We start from the raw sequence: 12,548 nt of genomic DNA on the forward strand, positions 1-12,548 counted from the left end.
ACTATGTTCAATATGTATATTATTTTCATTGAAATAGAATTGTGACCCACATATTGTCTCAAATGGTATTTTTCCAAATCGTTCAGTAAAATAAAATAATACATTTGTAGTTTGAATTACAAACTATATATATATATATATATATATATATATATATATATATATATATATATATATATATATATATATATATATAGTGTCACACACACACACACACTCCCCTCTGCACCCTTCTCAGTTCTCACCTCAAGTGCAGCGTTGCCCTGCTTACAGTTGTCATGGGCGTTTACATGGGAGGATTTTAGAGCACCGTCCAGATATGAGAAGGTAATGAAAATCTGTATGAGGATATACATATGTGTAGCAGGTTTGGTGCATCTAACGCGTTGAATAGCCATCTTAGGTGTCACGTTTGGCAGGGCAGTTCAGCTATCAGCTGCCAGATTTTGTTCATCTAGTTTTCCAAACTCGTAGTCAGGGCAACTGATCAACCACTATTATCTACACTAGGCTCGTACCATGAGCCACCATTACGCATAATAATAACATAACCCTGCCGCTAATCTCTCTATCTCTATTTCTTGGTTGTTCCTTGCTGTAACACGCAGCCAAATTGCTTCCAAGTTATTCCAACTCCAAGCATATCATTCCATATATAGCCTTTTATTGGCACAACACGATGCAACTGCACCACCAATAATGGCGATGCCGGCGCCGCAAGCCGCTACGCGCGTCGTCGCCGGCGGCCAGCTCGTATTTGGCAAGCCTGAGAAGGCGAAGGGCGGGAGGCTGCTTGTGAGGAGCTGTGACAATGGCGGCGGCAGGAATGGCAGACGTGTTACGGTGGAAGCTGTCAACGGCGCTGTCAAGCTGAACGGCGCAGCGGTGGCGGCCGACGTTCGGCAGGTCCCGGCACCGTCATCCATGGACGACGGTGGCGATGCCTTCCGGCTCGGCAAGTTTGTGGAAGGGAGGCTTGTGTACAGGCAGCAGTTTGTGATCAGGTCCTACGAGATCGGGCCTGACCGGACTGCCACCATGGAGACCCTCATGAACCTCCTGCAGGTGCACACACTTCAGTCACTCACCCTGAAACCTTGCTAATTACTTTGCAAATGCAATGATTGATGAACTTTCATAAATGTTTCCTGTCTGAAGATTGACCAGCAGATCTGTATGTGCAGGAGACAGCACTGAACCATGTGATGTGCTCCGGGCTTGCCGGAGACGGCTTCGGCGCGACACGGCAGATGAGCCTCAGGAAGCTCATCTGGGTCGTCACGAGAATCAACATCCAGGTCAACAAGTACAGCAGATGGTACAGAAACACCCTCCTGACCTTGGTAGCTATGTTTACTGGGTCTCATGTGTTTCTCATGTCTTCTGGCATGTACAGGGGAGATGTCGTCGAGATCGACACCTGGGTCGCGTCGTCAGGGAAGAACGGCATGCGCCGTGACTGGATCATCCGGGACCGCAACACCAAGAACATGATTGCAAGAGCCACAAGGTAAATCATCGAATCTACAAGTATATTACAGGTTACAATTGTGAATCATGTGTGTAATTAAGTACTAGATGTAACGTAACAAGCTTTGATGGATCGACTTTCGATTGTGCATCAGCAACTGGGTGATGATGAACAGAGAGACCCGGAGGCTGTCCAAGATCCCCGAGGAGGTCAGGCAGGAGGTGCTCCCCTTCTACCTGGACCGGAGCATCATCACTGCCGACGCTAACGGCGGCGGCCGCAAGATCGAGAAGCTCACCGACTCGACGGCGGAGCACATACGATCAGGACTAGCTGTAAGAAATTAAGAATCAGAACGTGCTTGTTCAGCTGTTCTAATGTCAGAATCTTCCCATTCCATTCGGCCATGAGGAGAACTTGATCCTCTGACATAACCTGTTCGCTTTCAGCCCAGGTGGAGCGACATGGATGTCAACCAGCATGTGAACAATGTCAAGTACATCGGTTGGATCCTGGAGGTAGATAAATCGGTCGTACTGACACTCTGACACATCATCTCACACCATCTCTGAATGGAATAATGATGGTTAAATACAATGCTGATTGCTGAACACCTGAATTCTGATGTGCATCATATGCAGAGTGTACCGCTGGACGTGCTGGAGGATTACCACCTGACGAGCATCACGCTGGACTACCGCCGGGAGTGCCGCCAGTCGCAGCTCCTCGAGTCGCTCACCAGCATGACGACCACGACCTCGCCGGCGACCGACGAGCCACCGGCGGTTCCGGCGTCAAGCCGGTGCTGCTCCGACCTGAACAGCACGCACCTGATACGGCAGCAGGATGACGGAGCCGAGATCGTCAGGGCGCGTGCGGAGTGGCGCTGCAAGGGGCGTCCAGGGGCGACGAAACAGCCCTGACATGTAGTGTAGTGGTACACTCTGTTTTCGTACTTGCTTGGGTCTATTGCAAGATTCGTGTATGTTCACTTGTGCTTTAGTTAGGTTCTTCATTCTTTTTGCCTGCATGCTGGGATGTGAGATACGATGTTTGATTGGGAATTTTCGAACTCCATGAATAAGAGGCTACTTTACTTGCCGACTATGTAAAGTTCAAGTGGTTTTCATAATATTAAAACAAGGATTGTAAGAACTATGGCCTATCACAATACAATGGATTTTTTAAGATTCAATCTGGCGTGACTAGCTTTATTGGCATACTACTGTACGTCGCATGGCTACACCTTATCTATATACCTAATATTAAATATTAAAGTGCGGTTGTTTCTTCCGACCGTTGTAGTTATTTTGAAAAAAACCCTTGAACTTTACTGAAATCAACCCGCGATCCAACTCCATCATCGACTGATTCAGCCATCCATCATTGACCGTTGATGTCACCTCCCACTCCATCTCAGTTCGCGCATCAACCACGGACCGCCCCCGCCCCGCTTATGAGTTCGAATCTCTATTTGTTATCCTGGTCTGCAAGCTCCCCTTCGCCCTATCCGTTATTCGGCCACACGGCGCTCATCACCTCCCTTCTCTTGCTCCCCGCGCCGCCTATCCGCATCTCACCTCCCTGCATGAGGACGCGTGACACAGCGGTAGGAGATCGAATTTGGGAGCTGCAGCTGCACGCTTGTCAATCTGCAAGTGGATTGGGGCTTATCTGATTTCATTGCTTGATGTGCAATACAACTAAGAGGGATCAGAGAGAAGGAAGATTTAGCTTGCGTGAATTGGTTATTCAACCTGGATTTGGTGGTGCTCGTGTGTTCTTGCTAGAGGAAGAGGAGCAGTGAGGTGTTGGCTTTACTGCCGCCTACCGAATTGAGCATTGTCGGTGCAAATCAAGCTGCAGGCTACAACAGCCGTGGAATCGAGCACCGCCGCCCAACCGCTGCCATGGACCTGCAGCTCGACCACCGCCCCTCAGCAACTCTGCATCCCTGCCTGATGTGCTCCTCTGGCACTCCGCCATGCGCCATGGGCCAAAACACCAAGGCCCTTGACCTGCACGGCGCGCCCCTTCTGGCCCCCACGTGTTGCTCCGCTGCAGCCGAGGTGCTTGCCGGCCAGGAGAAAGAATGCGACGGAGGGGAGGCAAGGTGAGGGGCCAACCTGCAGAAGTAATATCGGGAGCTCCAGCTCATTGGCCTCCACCGGCCCCAGCCCTCGCCAGCGCTCTGCTCACAATGGTGCCGGCCATCGAAGCGGCAGTGAGGCATGTGCCTGGACGGACGGTTCACAATTGTAGAAAATGGACGCTGGAAACCTGGCAGAGATAAGACTTGGCACATTTACATGAAAGCTCCCGTAGTTGTTCTAAAATGTGCTGCTAACTAATCCTAAAATGCAATTTTGAAGAAATATCTTCAAAAAGATCCTAGGTTTCTTAATATTTGAGTAGAGGAATTCGTATTTCATAGCTGCAACAAACATATATTATATGTCATCTTTTTCGATCATATCAATTAAAATCTAACAGTAAATGAATGCTCCATCGTTTTTTCTGAGTATAATAATCATGCGATAATATTATTTGCACAAATATATAATTATTTAAGTAGTTCATTTTAAATTTAATATTTTTCTTCTGTTGCAATTCACTGGCATATTTGCTAGTTGATATTACAAATCTTGTAACTACATCATATAGTTAATTTCCCCAAACTGCACGCTTACTATCACATCGTATCACAAAAGTACATTTTTAAGACCCAAGTGTAGTTTTGCAATATGAAATAACTCTAAATGGACTTGATATATTTTCTTGTGCATAAAATCTAACAATTTTCAAGCGAGGGATATGCAACATAAAATAAAATCAAAGTTTAAGACATTAAAGAACAATGTCTGCATTGAAGAGCAAATTTACAACATCCGAAAACATGTTCTTAGGTATCGTTTTGATATAATCTCAACCTAGTGTTGTTTGAAAAATACTAAAGTGATTGCTCTTTTCATAGTAAAAATAAGGAAACATGTACTTGGCCTAACCACAAAAATATCGCAAAGAAATCTAAAAAAATACCCTGAGAGCACAGGAGGGGCACATCTACTTGTAGAGGAGGACAATGGGAAGCCGAATGTGGCCTATCAAGTGATGAGCTGTCAGAGATGGCATGGAAGGATGAAGCAGAAAACTATGATATCCCGCTGCGTTTCGCGATGCTATGAAAATGATCACTCTGACAGCTAGCATCGATGCCGAGCAGGCTTATCACGCACAATGTTAATTGATGACGATGTGAAGGTGGACCCAAGTCGTCATAATCACCTTCTTCAGCATCTGCTTGCTTCAGCTGGTGTGAAATCAATTTTGTTTTATCTAGTACCGATGCATCAAAATGACTCTCAATCCTCCTTTTCGTTTTCAACACCAGGCCCAGCAGTGGCATGCATAGATGCTCAGAAGCAACGAAAAAAGAATGTAGCTCGCCTTCATGTTGGTTGTGGATTCTTTGTTAGCATATTAGGGTTTAGAGAAAAGGATTTACATGTGAAAACTTGAAAAAAGATTCAATAACTGTTAAAGTTAGTTGGAGTTAGGGATAACTCACTTATATTTCAAGTTTTCAACATTGAGTTGATGCCTTTTTTCGCTTGCCTAGAGCTCTGGAGTGATTTGATATATTTGTAAGTTAGAATGCTGATCCTGTTGGAAATATGTGCCTAAAATACATTTCAGATTTTATTTGGAGGAAAAACACATAGATAAAAAATAATATAAGCATATAACACATGTAAACAGGCAACATACTGCCTAGAACAAAATTGTGCAAGGAAATTACTTAATGATCCCGCGTAGAACGTAGTCAAACGTGTTGAAGTAGATGTTGCAGAATCACCAAGCGGTCGCATGTAGACGCTGCCCAAAAACCTAATTGCCGCCCCGTGCAAGAGTCTCGTGGTAGTGGTTTCGAAGATCCCGCTTTCCTTCAAGTCTGGTGCACGCCAAACTCAAAGGTCGACGAGGAGCAGCAGCAAGAAGTTCAACACAGTGAAAATGGAGTGCGCGAGTGGGGAGGCGAGCGTGTGACAACGTTACTATCAACCAGGATGTCTCCTGGTGTTATAGACCTTATAGTGCATCAATTCCCCTCATCAAGCAGTAGAAATTGCCCATTTGAATGATAGAAACCGCTGCAATCAAATTGTAGAAACTGACTCATCTTATTGCTGTTTAAAATGGCAGTTTCAATCACATTGAAGCTCCATTAGGCTCAGCATAAAGAAAATAGAAATCGCACAAACAATAGACTGCTGTACATGTACACGTCACGCGATTTTTCACGCGAAAATACGCGCAGGCTACGTGTGCGTGTAGCAATGGTCTCCTTCTCTCTCATTTGCACCTATTTTGCACAGAGAGGAGACTTCCATATTTAAGCAAGGCAACCTCTCCTTGACTTAGGAGTATGGGACTAAAGGTTGTGCATGCTTTGGAATTTTTAGATTGGACCACACATGGGCCTAAATCCAATAATCCCCCACCAATTCCAATGCAGTGAGAAGGAAAGATAAAATTGTTGTACTGAACATTCTTTATATATACCAGAATTTCAATATAAGTCCCATATGGGTTGAACTTACACCTAGATTAACAAGGTCCATCTTCTAGCAGCTTGTGAATGGACTAAGCCTTGAATTCATAGCTTTTTGCTGTCAGATTTCTTTTGAAGATCCACCTGGTACTAGGCTGCCAAAATGTCAAGTCCAAACGGAGCTTTTAAAGGTCTTCCTTCCCGATCTTCTCATGAGTTTTTCAGAGAGTACCCCACTCTCATAAACTGCGACCTAGTAGTTTAGCTCACATAGGTGTATTCATTTTAGGTATCCTGTAGGATAATACCTTTTCCCTCGGTGGACACTATAATACATTAAGGCATAATAGCCTTCCATATAGAAGAGAGTATATTTTATGGAATATGGATAATTTTAAATAGTCTGTACTCCCTGTTACAATAGTAACTTATTTTTCTCATTTTCCAAATCAGGGATCTCCTATCAAAGGAAATGAGTTGCCATTACTTTGCAACTAAATGGGTCTCATCCCCATGTCCATGTATGCAACAGAAATCGCTGTCCGTGCAAGCCCTTTTAAGGGATCTACTAGATTTTTCTCACTGTGAATATAATTCACAGCAATTACTTTGGAGTTTTTCAGTTTTCTAACAGATTTAAGCCTCCGCTTCACATGTCTCGAGGACTTCATATTATCCTTAGTACTCATAACCTTGATCAATACCGTTTGGTTGTCACAGTATATAAGGATTGCTGGAACTGGTTTCTCTACCAGTGGCAAGTCCATGAGTAGCTCTTTTAGCCACTCGGCCGCAACAGTAGCCATGTCAAGTGCTACAAGCTCAGCTTCCATGGTTGACCGCGTCAAAATGGTCTGTTTACATGACCTCCATGAAACTGCAACACCTGCTAGTGTAAACACATAGCCACTCTTGGCTTTAATTTCATCCGCATCAGAAACCAGTTGGAATCACTATATCCTTCCAATACAGATGGATAACAAGTATAGTGAATTCCATATTCGATTGTACCTCTCAGGTAATGTAGCACTCTCTCTAGTGCCTCCCAACGATCCTTCCCTTGATTGGAAGTAAAACGACTTAATTTGCTCACAGCAAAAGATATGTCGGGAAGTGTTGCACCAGCAAGATACAAGACGGACCCAATTATTTGTGAATATCTCAATTGGTCCAACTCTTCGCTTTTAGTTTTCCTTAGCTTTACACTAGCATCGTAGGGCGTAGGGGATACTTTGGCATTCTCAAAGCCAAAGCGATACAGTAATTTTTCCATATAATGAGATTGATTTAGAATAATCTCATTCTCATTTTTGGTCAACTTAATATTCAGGATAACATTTGCTTCTCCCAAATCCTTCATGTCGAAGTATGAAGATAAGAATGATTTGACCTCGTTAATCATGACAGTGTTAATCCCAAATATAAGTATATCATCCACATACAAGCACAAGATCATTGTTTGATCCCCACCATGGTGATAATATACGCACTTATCTGTTTCGTTTATGGCAAAACTAGTAGACGTTAAGGTTTGATCAAATTTTTCATGCCATTGTTTGGGTGCTTGTTTTAGGCCAAACAATTATTTTAACAATCTGCATACTTTACCTTCCTGTCCCTTAGCCACAAAACCGTTAGGTTGCTCCATATAGATTTCTTCCTCCAACTCTCCATTAAGAAAAGTTGTCATTACATCCATTTGATGAATGTGTAGACCATAGGAAGCAGCTAATGCAATGAGCACCCTAATGGTGGTTAACCTGGCCACAGGTGAATAGGTGTCAAAATAATCTTCACCTTCTTTGTGAGTAAAGCCTTTGGCCACAAGCCTCGCTTTATATTTTTCAATCGTGCCATCTAGTCTCATCTTTTTCTTGAAAATCCACTTACATCCAATATGTTTGCACCCAACAGGATTTTCAGTGATTTCCCAAGTCTCATTTGCCATGATGGAGTCCATCTCACTACGGACTGCCTCTTTCCAATACTCAGCATCTGCAGACGCATAAGCATCAGCTAGAGTAGTAGGCACGTCATCCACAAGGTATACAATAAAGTCATCTCCAAAAGATTTCTCAACCCTTTGTCTCTTACTCCTGCGCGGAGTGATGACTAGATTATTATCCTCCTCATTAGCCTCTCGCAGAGGTATGTTCTCAATTTGTTCAGAGTTAGGAATGACTGCATCCACATTTTCTAAAGTACTGCTACTTGGTCTCATAGGAAAGATATCCTCAAAGAAAGTAACACCCTTAGACTCCATTATTGTATCTACTATAATCTCTGGAGTATTGGATTTAACTACCAAGAATCTATAGACAAGACTATCCTGAGCGTATCCTATAAAAATGCAATCGACTGTTTTTGGCCCAAGTTTTCTTTTCTTCAGCTTTGGAATGTTGACTTTCGCCAAGCATCCCTACGTTCGCAGAAAGTTGACATTAGGTTTTCTGCCCCTCCATGCCTCGTATGGAGTTATGTCACTTCTCTTGGTGATAACTCTATTGAGCACGAAATTTACGGTCAAGATTGCTTCCCCCACCACATCTTAGGCATATCGTCACTCTCTAATAAGGCATTCACCAAATCTGTAAGTGACTGGTTTTTCCTCTTAGCTACACCATTTGATTGTGGTGAATAGGGTGGTGTAAATTTATGGATAATCCCATGCACAGAACAGAAATTAGAAAAATCATTAGAGATATACTCTCCTCCCCAATCATCTCTAAGTCCCTTAATCTTCTTTTCTAACTGGTTCCTAAAATAGTTCAGCGCTTCATTTTTAGTCTTGAGCAAGTAAGCTTCAGATCTACCGTACTAACACCAAGAACAGAAGCACGTGTTCCGTTTCCCATTGGGATGCTGGATGCCCCTGCTGCCTGATATGAAAAAACAAGGAAGCATCAGAACACATATGAATATTTGCATCATCAATAAAAGTAAGAAAATACTTTTTTCCTCCTTTAATCAAAACACCATTCATCTCATATAAATCAGAATGGATCAAATCTAGTGGTGCCAGATTCTTCTCAAACTCTATTGCCTTAAAAGGTTTTCGAGGTTGTTTTGCTTGCACACAAGTTTGACACTTAGAATTTTTGACTATATCACATTTAGGAATTAACTCAGATCTGGACATTCTACCAATTGTATCAAAACCAACATGACAGAACCTCGAATGCCATACATCTGCAGAATTTTTATTCAAACCAGTAGTAATATTCAAACTATAACAAGAATCCATAATACTTAGCCGGAACAAGCCTCCGTTGTCATAGCCTTTTCCTATAAATGCCCCAAATTTAAACATTACAACTTTATTTGACTCGAATACTAGCTTATAACCACTCCTACACAGGAGAGACCCACTCAACAGGTTCTTGTTTATCGCAGGCGTGTGCTGGACATTCTTCAATTGGATGGTTTTTTCTGAAGTAAGCTTTAGATCTACCGTACCAACACCAAGAACAGAAGCACGTGTTCCGTTTCCCATTAGGACACTGGAAGCCCCTACTGCCTGATATAAAGAAATCAAGGAAGCATCAGAACACACATGAACATTTGCACCAGTATCAACCCACTAGTCGATAGACTGAAATGCAGAATAAACAACAGGAGATTTACCATACCCTCCTGGAGTCGAGGCCTCGCCAATGGTCACATGTGTGAACTTTTTGCTCAGTTCAGTGGTTCTGTCCTTGCGGTCACGCCAATCCTTGGCAAAATGATCAGGATTACCGCACCTGAAACAGGTGAGATCCTTCATATCCTTCTTCTGTGTTTTCTTCTTTTTAAAGCTAGTAATCTTATTTGCCTTGGGACCCTTCTTCTTGTTAAATTGTTTCTTCTTTTAAAAAGAATTGGCACTGCTCTGCACGTTCTTCACCTGCGCATCTTTTGCCCTTGCCTTCTCTTCCACATCAAGAGCTGCAATGAGATCTTCAATAAAAATCTCTTCTCTTTTGTGCTTCAGAGATGTAGCAAAATCACACCACTCTGCAGGAAGTTTAGCAACAATCATGGATGCAACAAACTTTGGAGGTAGAGCACATCCCAAATGTGCAATCTCGCCAACCAAAAGGTGGAGGTCGTGTGCTTGAGTTACAATTGATTTAGCACTGTCGATGCTGAAATCAAAGAACTTTTTGCACACATACAGCCAGCGATCGGCTTCGGGTTCTGCATATTTTTTGCTCCAAAGCCTCCCACGGCATGGTGGCCGATGTGTAATTTATATACACATCATAGAGTTGGTCCACCAAGATGGTGAGGATGCAGCCCAATGCAGTGTTATTCGCATTATCAAACTGCATAGTCTGCTCCTCTGTGAAGGGAAATACAGGGTATGTCACCCACCACAACCCCAATGACATGGGCCAAAACTTGGCCCTTGTCTGCCATCTGCGGAAGTTCTCACCACCAAACCTCTCAGGTTTCATGTCATCAGATGCATTTGCCATTGCTAGATCACAGAAATAGGCACAATCAGATTTTTGAATTGTTTGAAATATGTGCCTAAAATACATTCTAGATTTTATTTGGAGGAAAAACACATAGATAAAAAATGATACAAGCATATAACACATGTAAACAGGGAATATAGTGACTAGAACAAAATTGCGCAAGGAAATTACTCAATGATCCCGCGCAGAACGTAGTCGAACGTGTTGAAGTAGATGTTGCAGAATCACCAAGCGGTCGCGTGTATATGCTGCCCAAAAACCTGATTGCCACCCCGTGCAGGAGTCTCGTGGTTGTGGTTTCGGAGATCCCGCTTTCCTTCAAGTTCGGTGCACGCCGATCTCAAAGGTCGACGAGGCACAACAACAAGAAGTTCAACACAGCAAAAATGGAATGCGCATGTGGGGAGGCGAGCGTGTGACAGCGTTACTATCAACCAAGACGTCTTCTGGTGTTATAGGCCTCATAGTGCATCAATTCCCCTCATCAAGCAGTTGAAACTGCCCATTTGAATGACAGAAACTGCTGCAATCAAATAATAGAAACTGACACAGCTGTTTAAAATGGTAGTTTCAATCACATTGAAGCGCCATTAGGCTCAGCATAAAAAAATAGAAATTGCACAAACAATAGACCATTGTACACGTACGCGACGCAAGTTACGCGATTTTTCACACGAAAATATGCGCGGGCTGCGTGTGCGTGTAGTAATGGTCTTCTTCTCTCATTTGCACCTATTTTGCACAAAGAGGAGACTCCCATATTTAAGTAAGGCAACCTCTCCTTAACTTAGCAGTATGGGACTAAAGGTTATACATGCTTTGGAATTTTCAGATTGGGCCACACATGAGCCTAAATCCAACAGATCCTGTAGCAGTTATAGCAATTAAACTGCGGCCAGAGGATTGTTGTACACTTGCACCATGTCTTTATAAACTCTAGATCATATTTTACTTGTCAGCATAGGGTTTTCAATTTCATTTTTCACTTTTTTCGGTCGCCTTCGAAATCAATGAAAATCACGAAATTCAGTGTTATTTTCTCGGTCAAATATTTACTGAAATTTGGAAATTTTGAATATTTTTAAAGCTTTGCAAACCTTCTACACAAATGATACTCATAAGTTTGGCAGCAGTGGAATGGTTTGGTGATTTTTGCCTGCAAGTATGGCCCCGAGTCAGCCATTCCTTTTTTTTTAAGGCGAGAATCGATCCTCCAACCTCTAGGTTCCCAGGAAAGCACTAGACCACTCCCAGGATATGCGAGCTCAAGACCATATCTGCGCTATATAAACCTATTTTATTTCAAAATTTTCGAAATATTTTGGCCGAAATTGATATTTTTCGTTCGCCGTGGAAAAGTGCAAAATTTCGCAGAAATTTTGTTGGTTCTGACGTTTAAACACGTTAAGGGAGTTGTGATGTTTAAACACGCCAAGAGAATAGAGGAACGAACGCGGCACCACCTCGAAGTGCTGCCCGGTGAAGCAGTCGACACAGCTGCCCTCGAACCGCTCCGGGTTGCACTCGTCGCGGGGTTCTCCCGCACGTTGACAAAGAAACGTCACCGAGCTGGTGGTGTCCACGCCGCCGAGGACACTCCTAGCACCAGCAGCCCCCACCGCCGCGTGCCTGCGGGCACCACGAGCCCCTGGCCGCGGCGTCCAGGAACGCCTCCGGGAGCGAGCGCCACCTCCTCGCCGCCCACCGCGCTTCACCCACAGCCAGAGGAACGGGAAGCTGGCCTGTTTCCCATTCATATTGGGCCAAGATGTTTTTTTAGAGGTAGGTGGGCCTAGATTTTGTTGTACTGAGGCAACAGGCAAGCCCACATAAGAATGTAATTCCAATACAGCCCGGTAAAGAGACCCGATCCAAACAAGAGAAGTTTTTCACACAGCCCAGTAAAGTCCTCCCTCTTTTATGACACCAGCTTTTCTTATCGAGAAATTTCGAAAATTGATCCTGTATTCGAACATTTCAAGATTCGACACCGTGATCCACGTGTTAATGACTCAGAATGGCCCCACGTGTCATTGTGATATGATCTCTTTCTTCTCGGCCG

The 12,548-nt window shown here is 43.6% G+C and overlaps 1 protein-coding gene across 1 annotated transcript; it reads left to right on the top strand.

The window, feature by feature from the left end:
* Positions 1-522: 522 nt before the first annotated feature.
* On the top strand, positions 523-2,578 carry LOC117842871 (palmitoyl-acyl carrier protein thioesterase, chloroplastic). The gene is made up of 6 exons (XM_034723395.2): positions 523-1,065; positions 1,185-1,318; positions 1,397-1,510; positions 1,626-1,806; positions 1,921-1,989; positions 2,113-2,578. Exons 1-6 carry the CDS (start codon positions 700-702, stop codon positions 2,392-2,394), a joined length of 1,146 nt encoding a protein of 381 aa, XP_034579286.1. The 5' UTR covers positions 523-699; the 3' UTR covers positions 2,395-2,578.
* Positions 2,579-12,548: the final 9,970 nt, after the last annotated feature.

Source organism: Setaria viridis, chromosome 2, assembly GCF_005286985.2.
Source record: "Setaria viridis chromosome 2, Setaria_viridis_v4.0, whole genome shotgun sequence".
Classification (NCBI taxonomy): domain Eukaryota; kingdom Viridiplantae; phylum Streptophyta; class Magnoliopsida; order Poales; family Poaceae; genus Setaria; species Setaria viridis.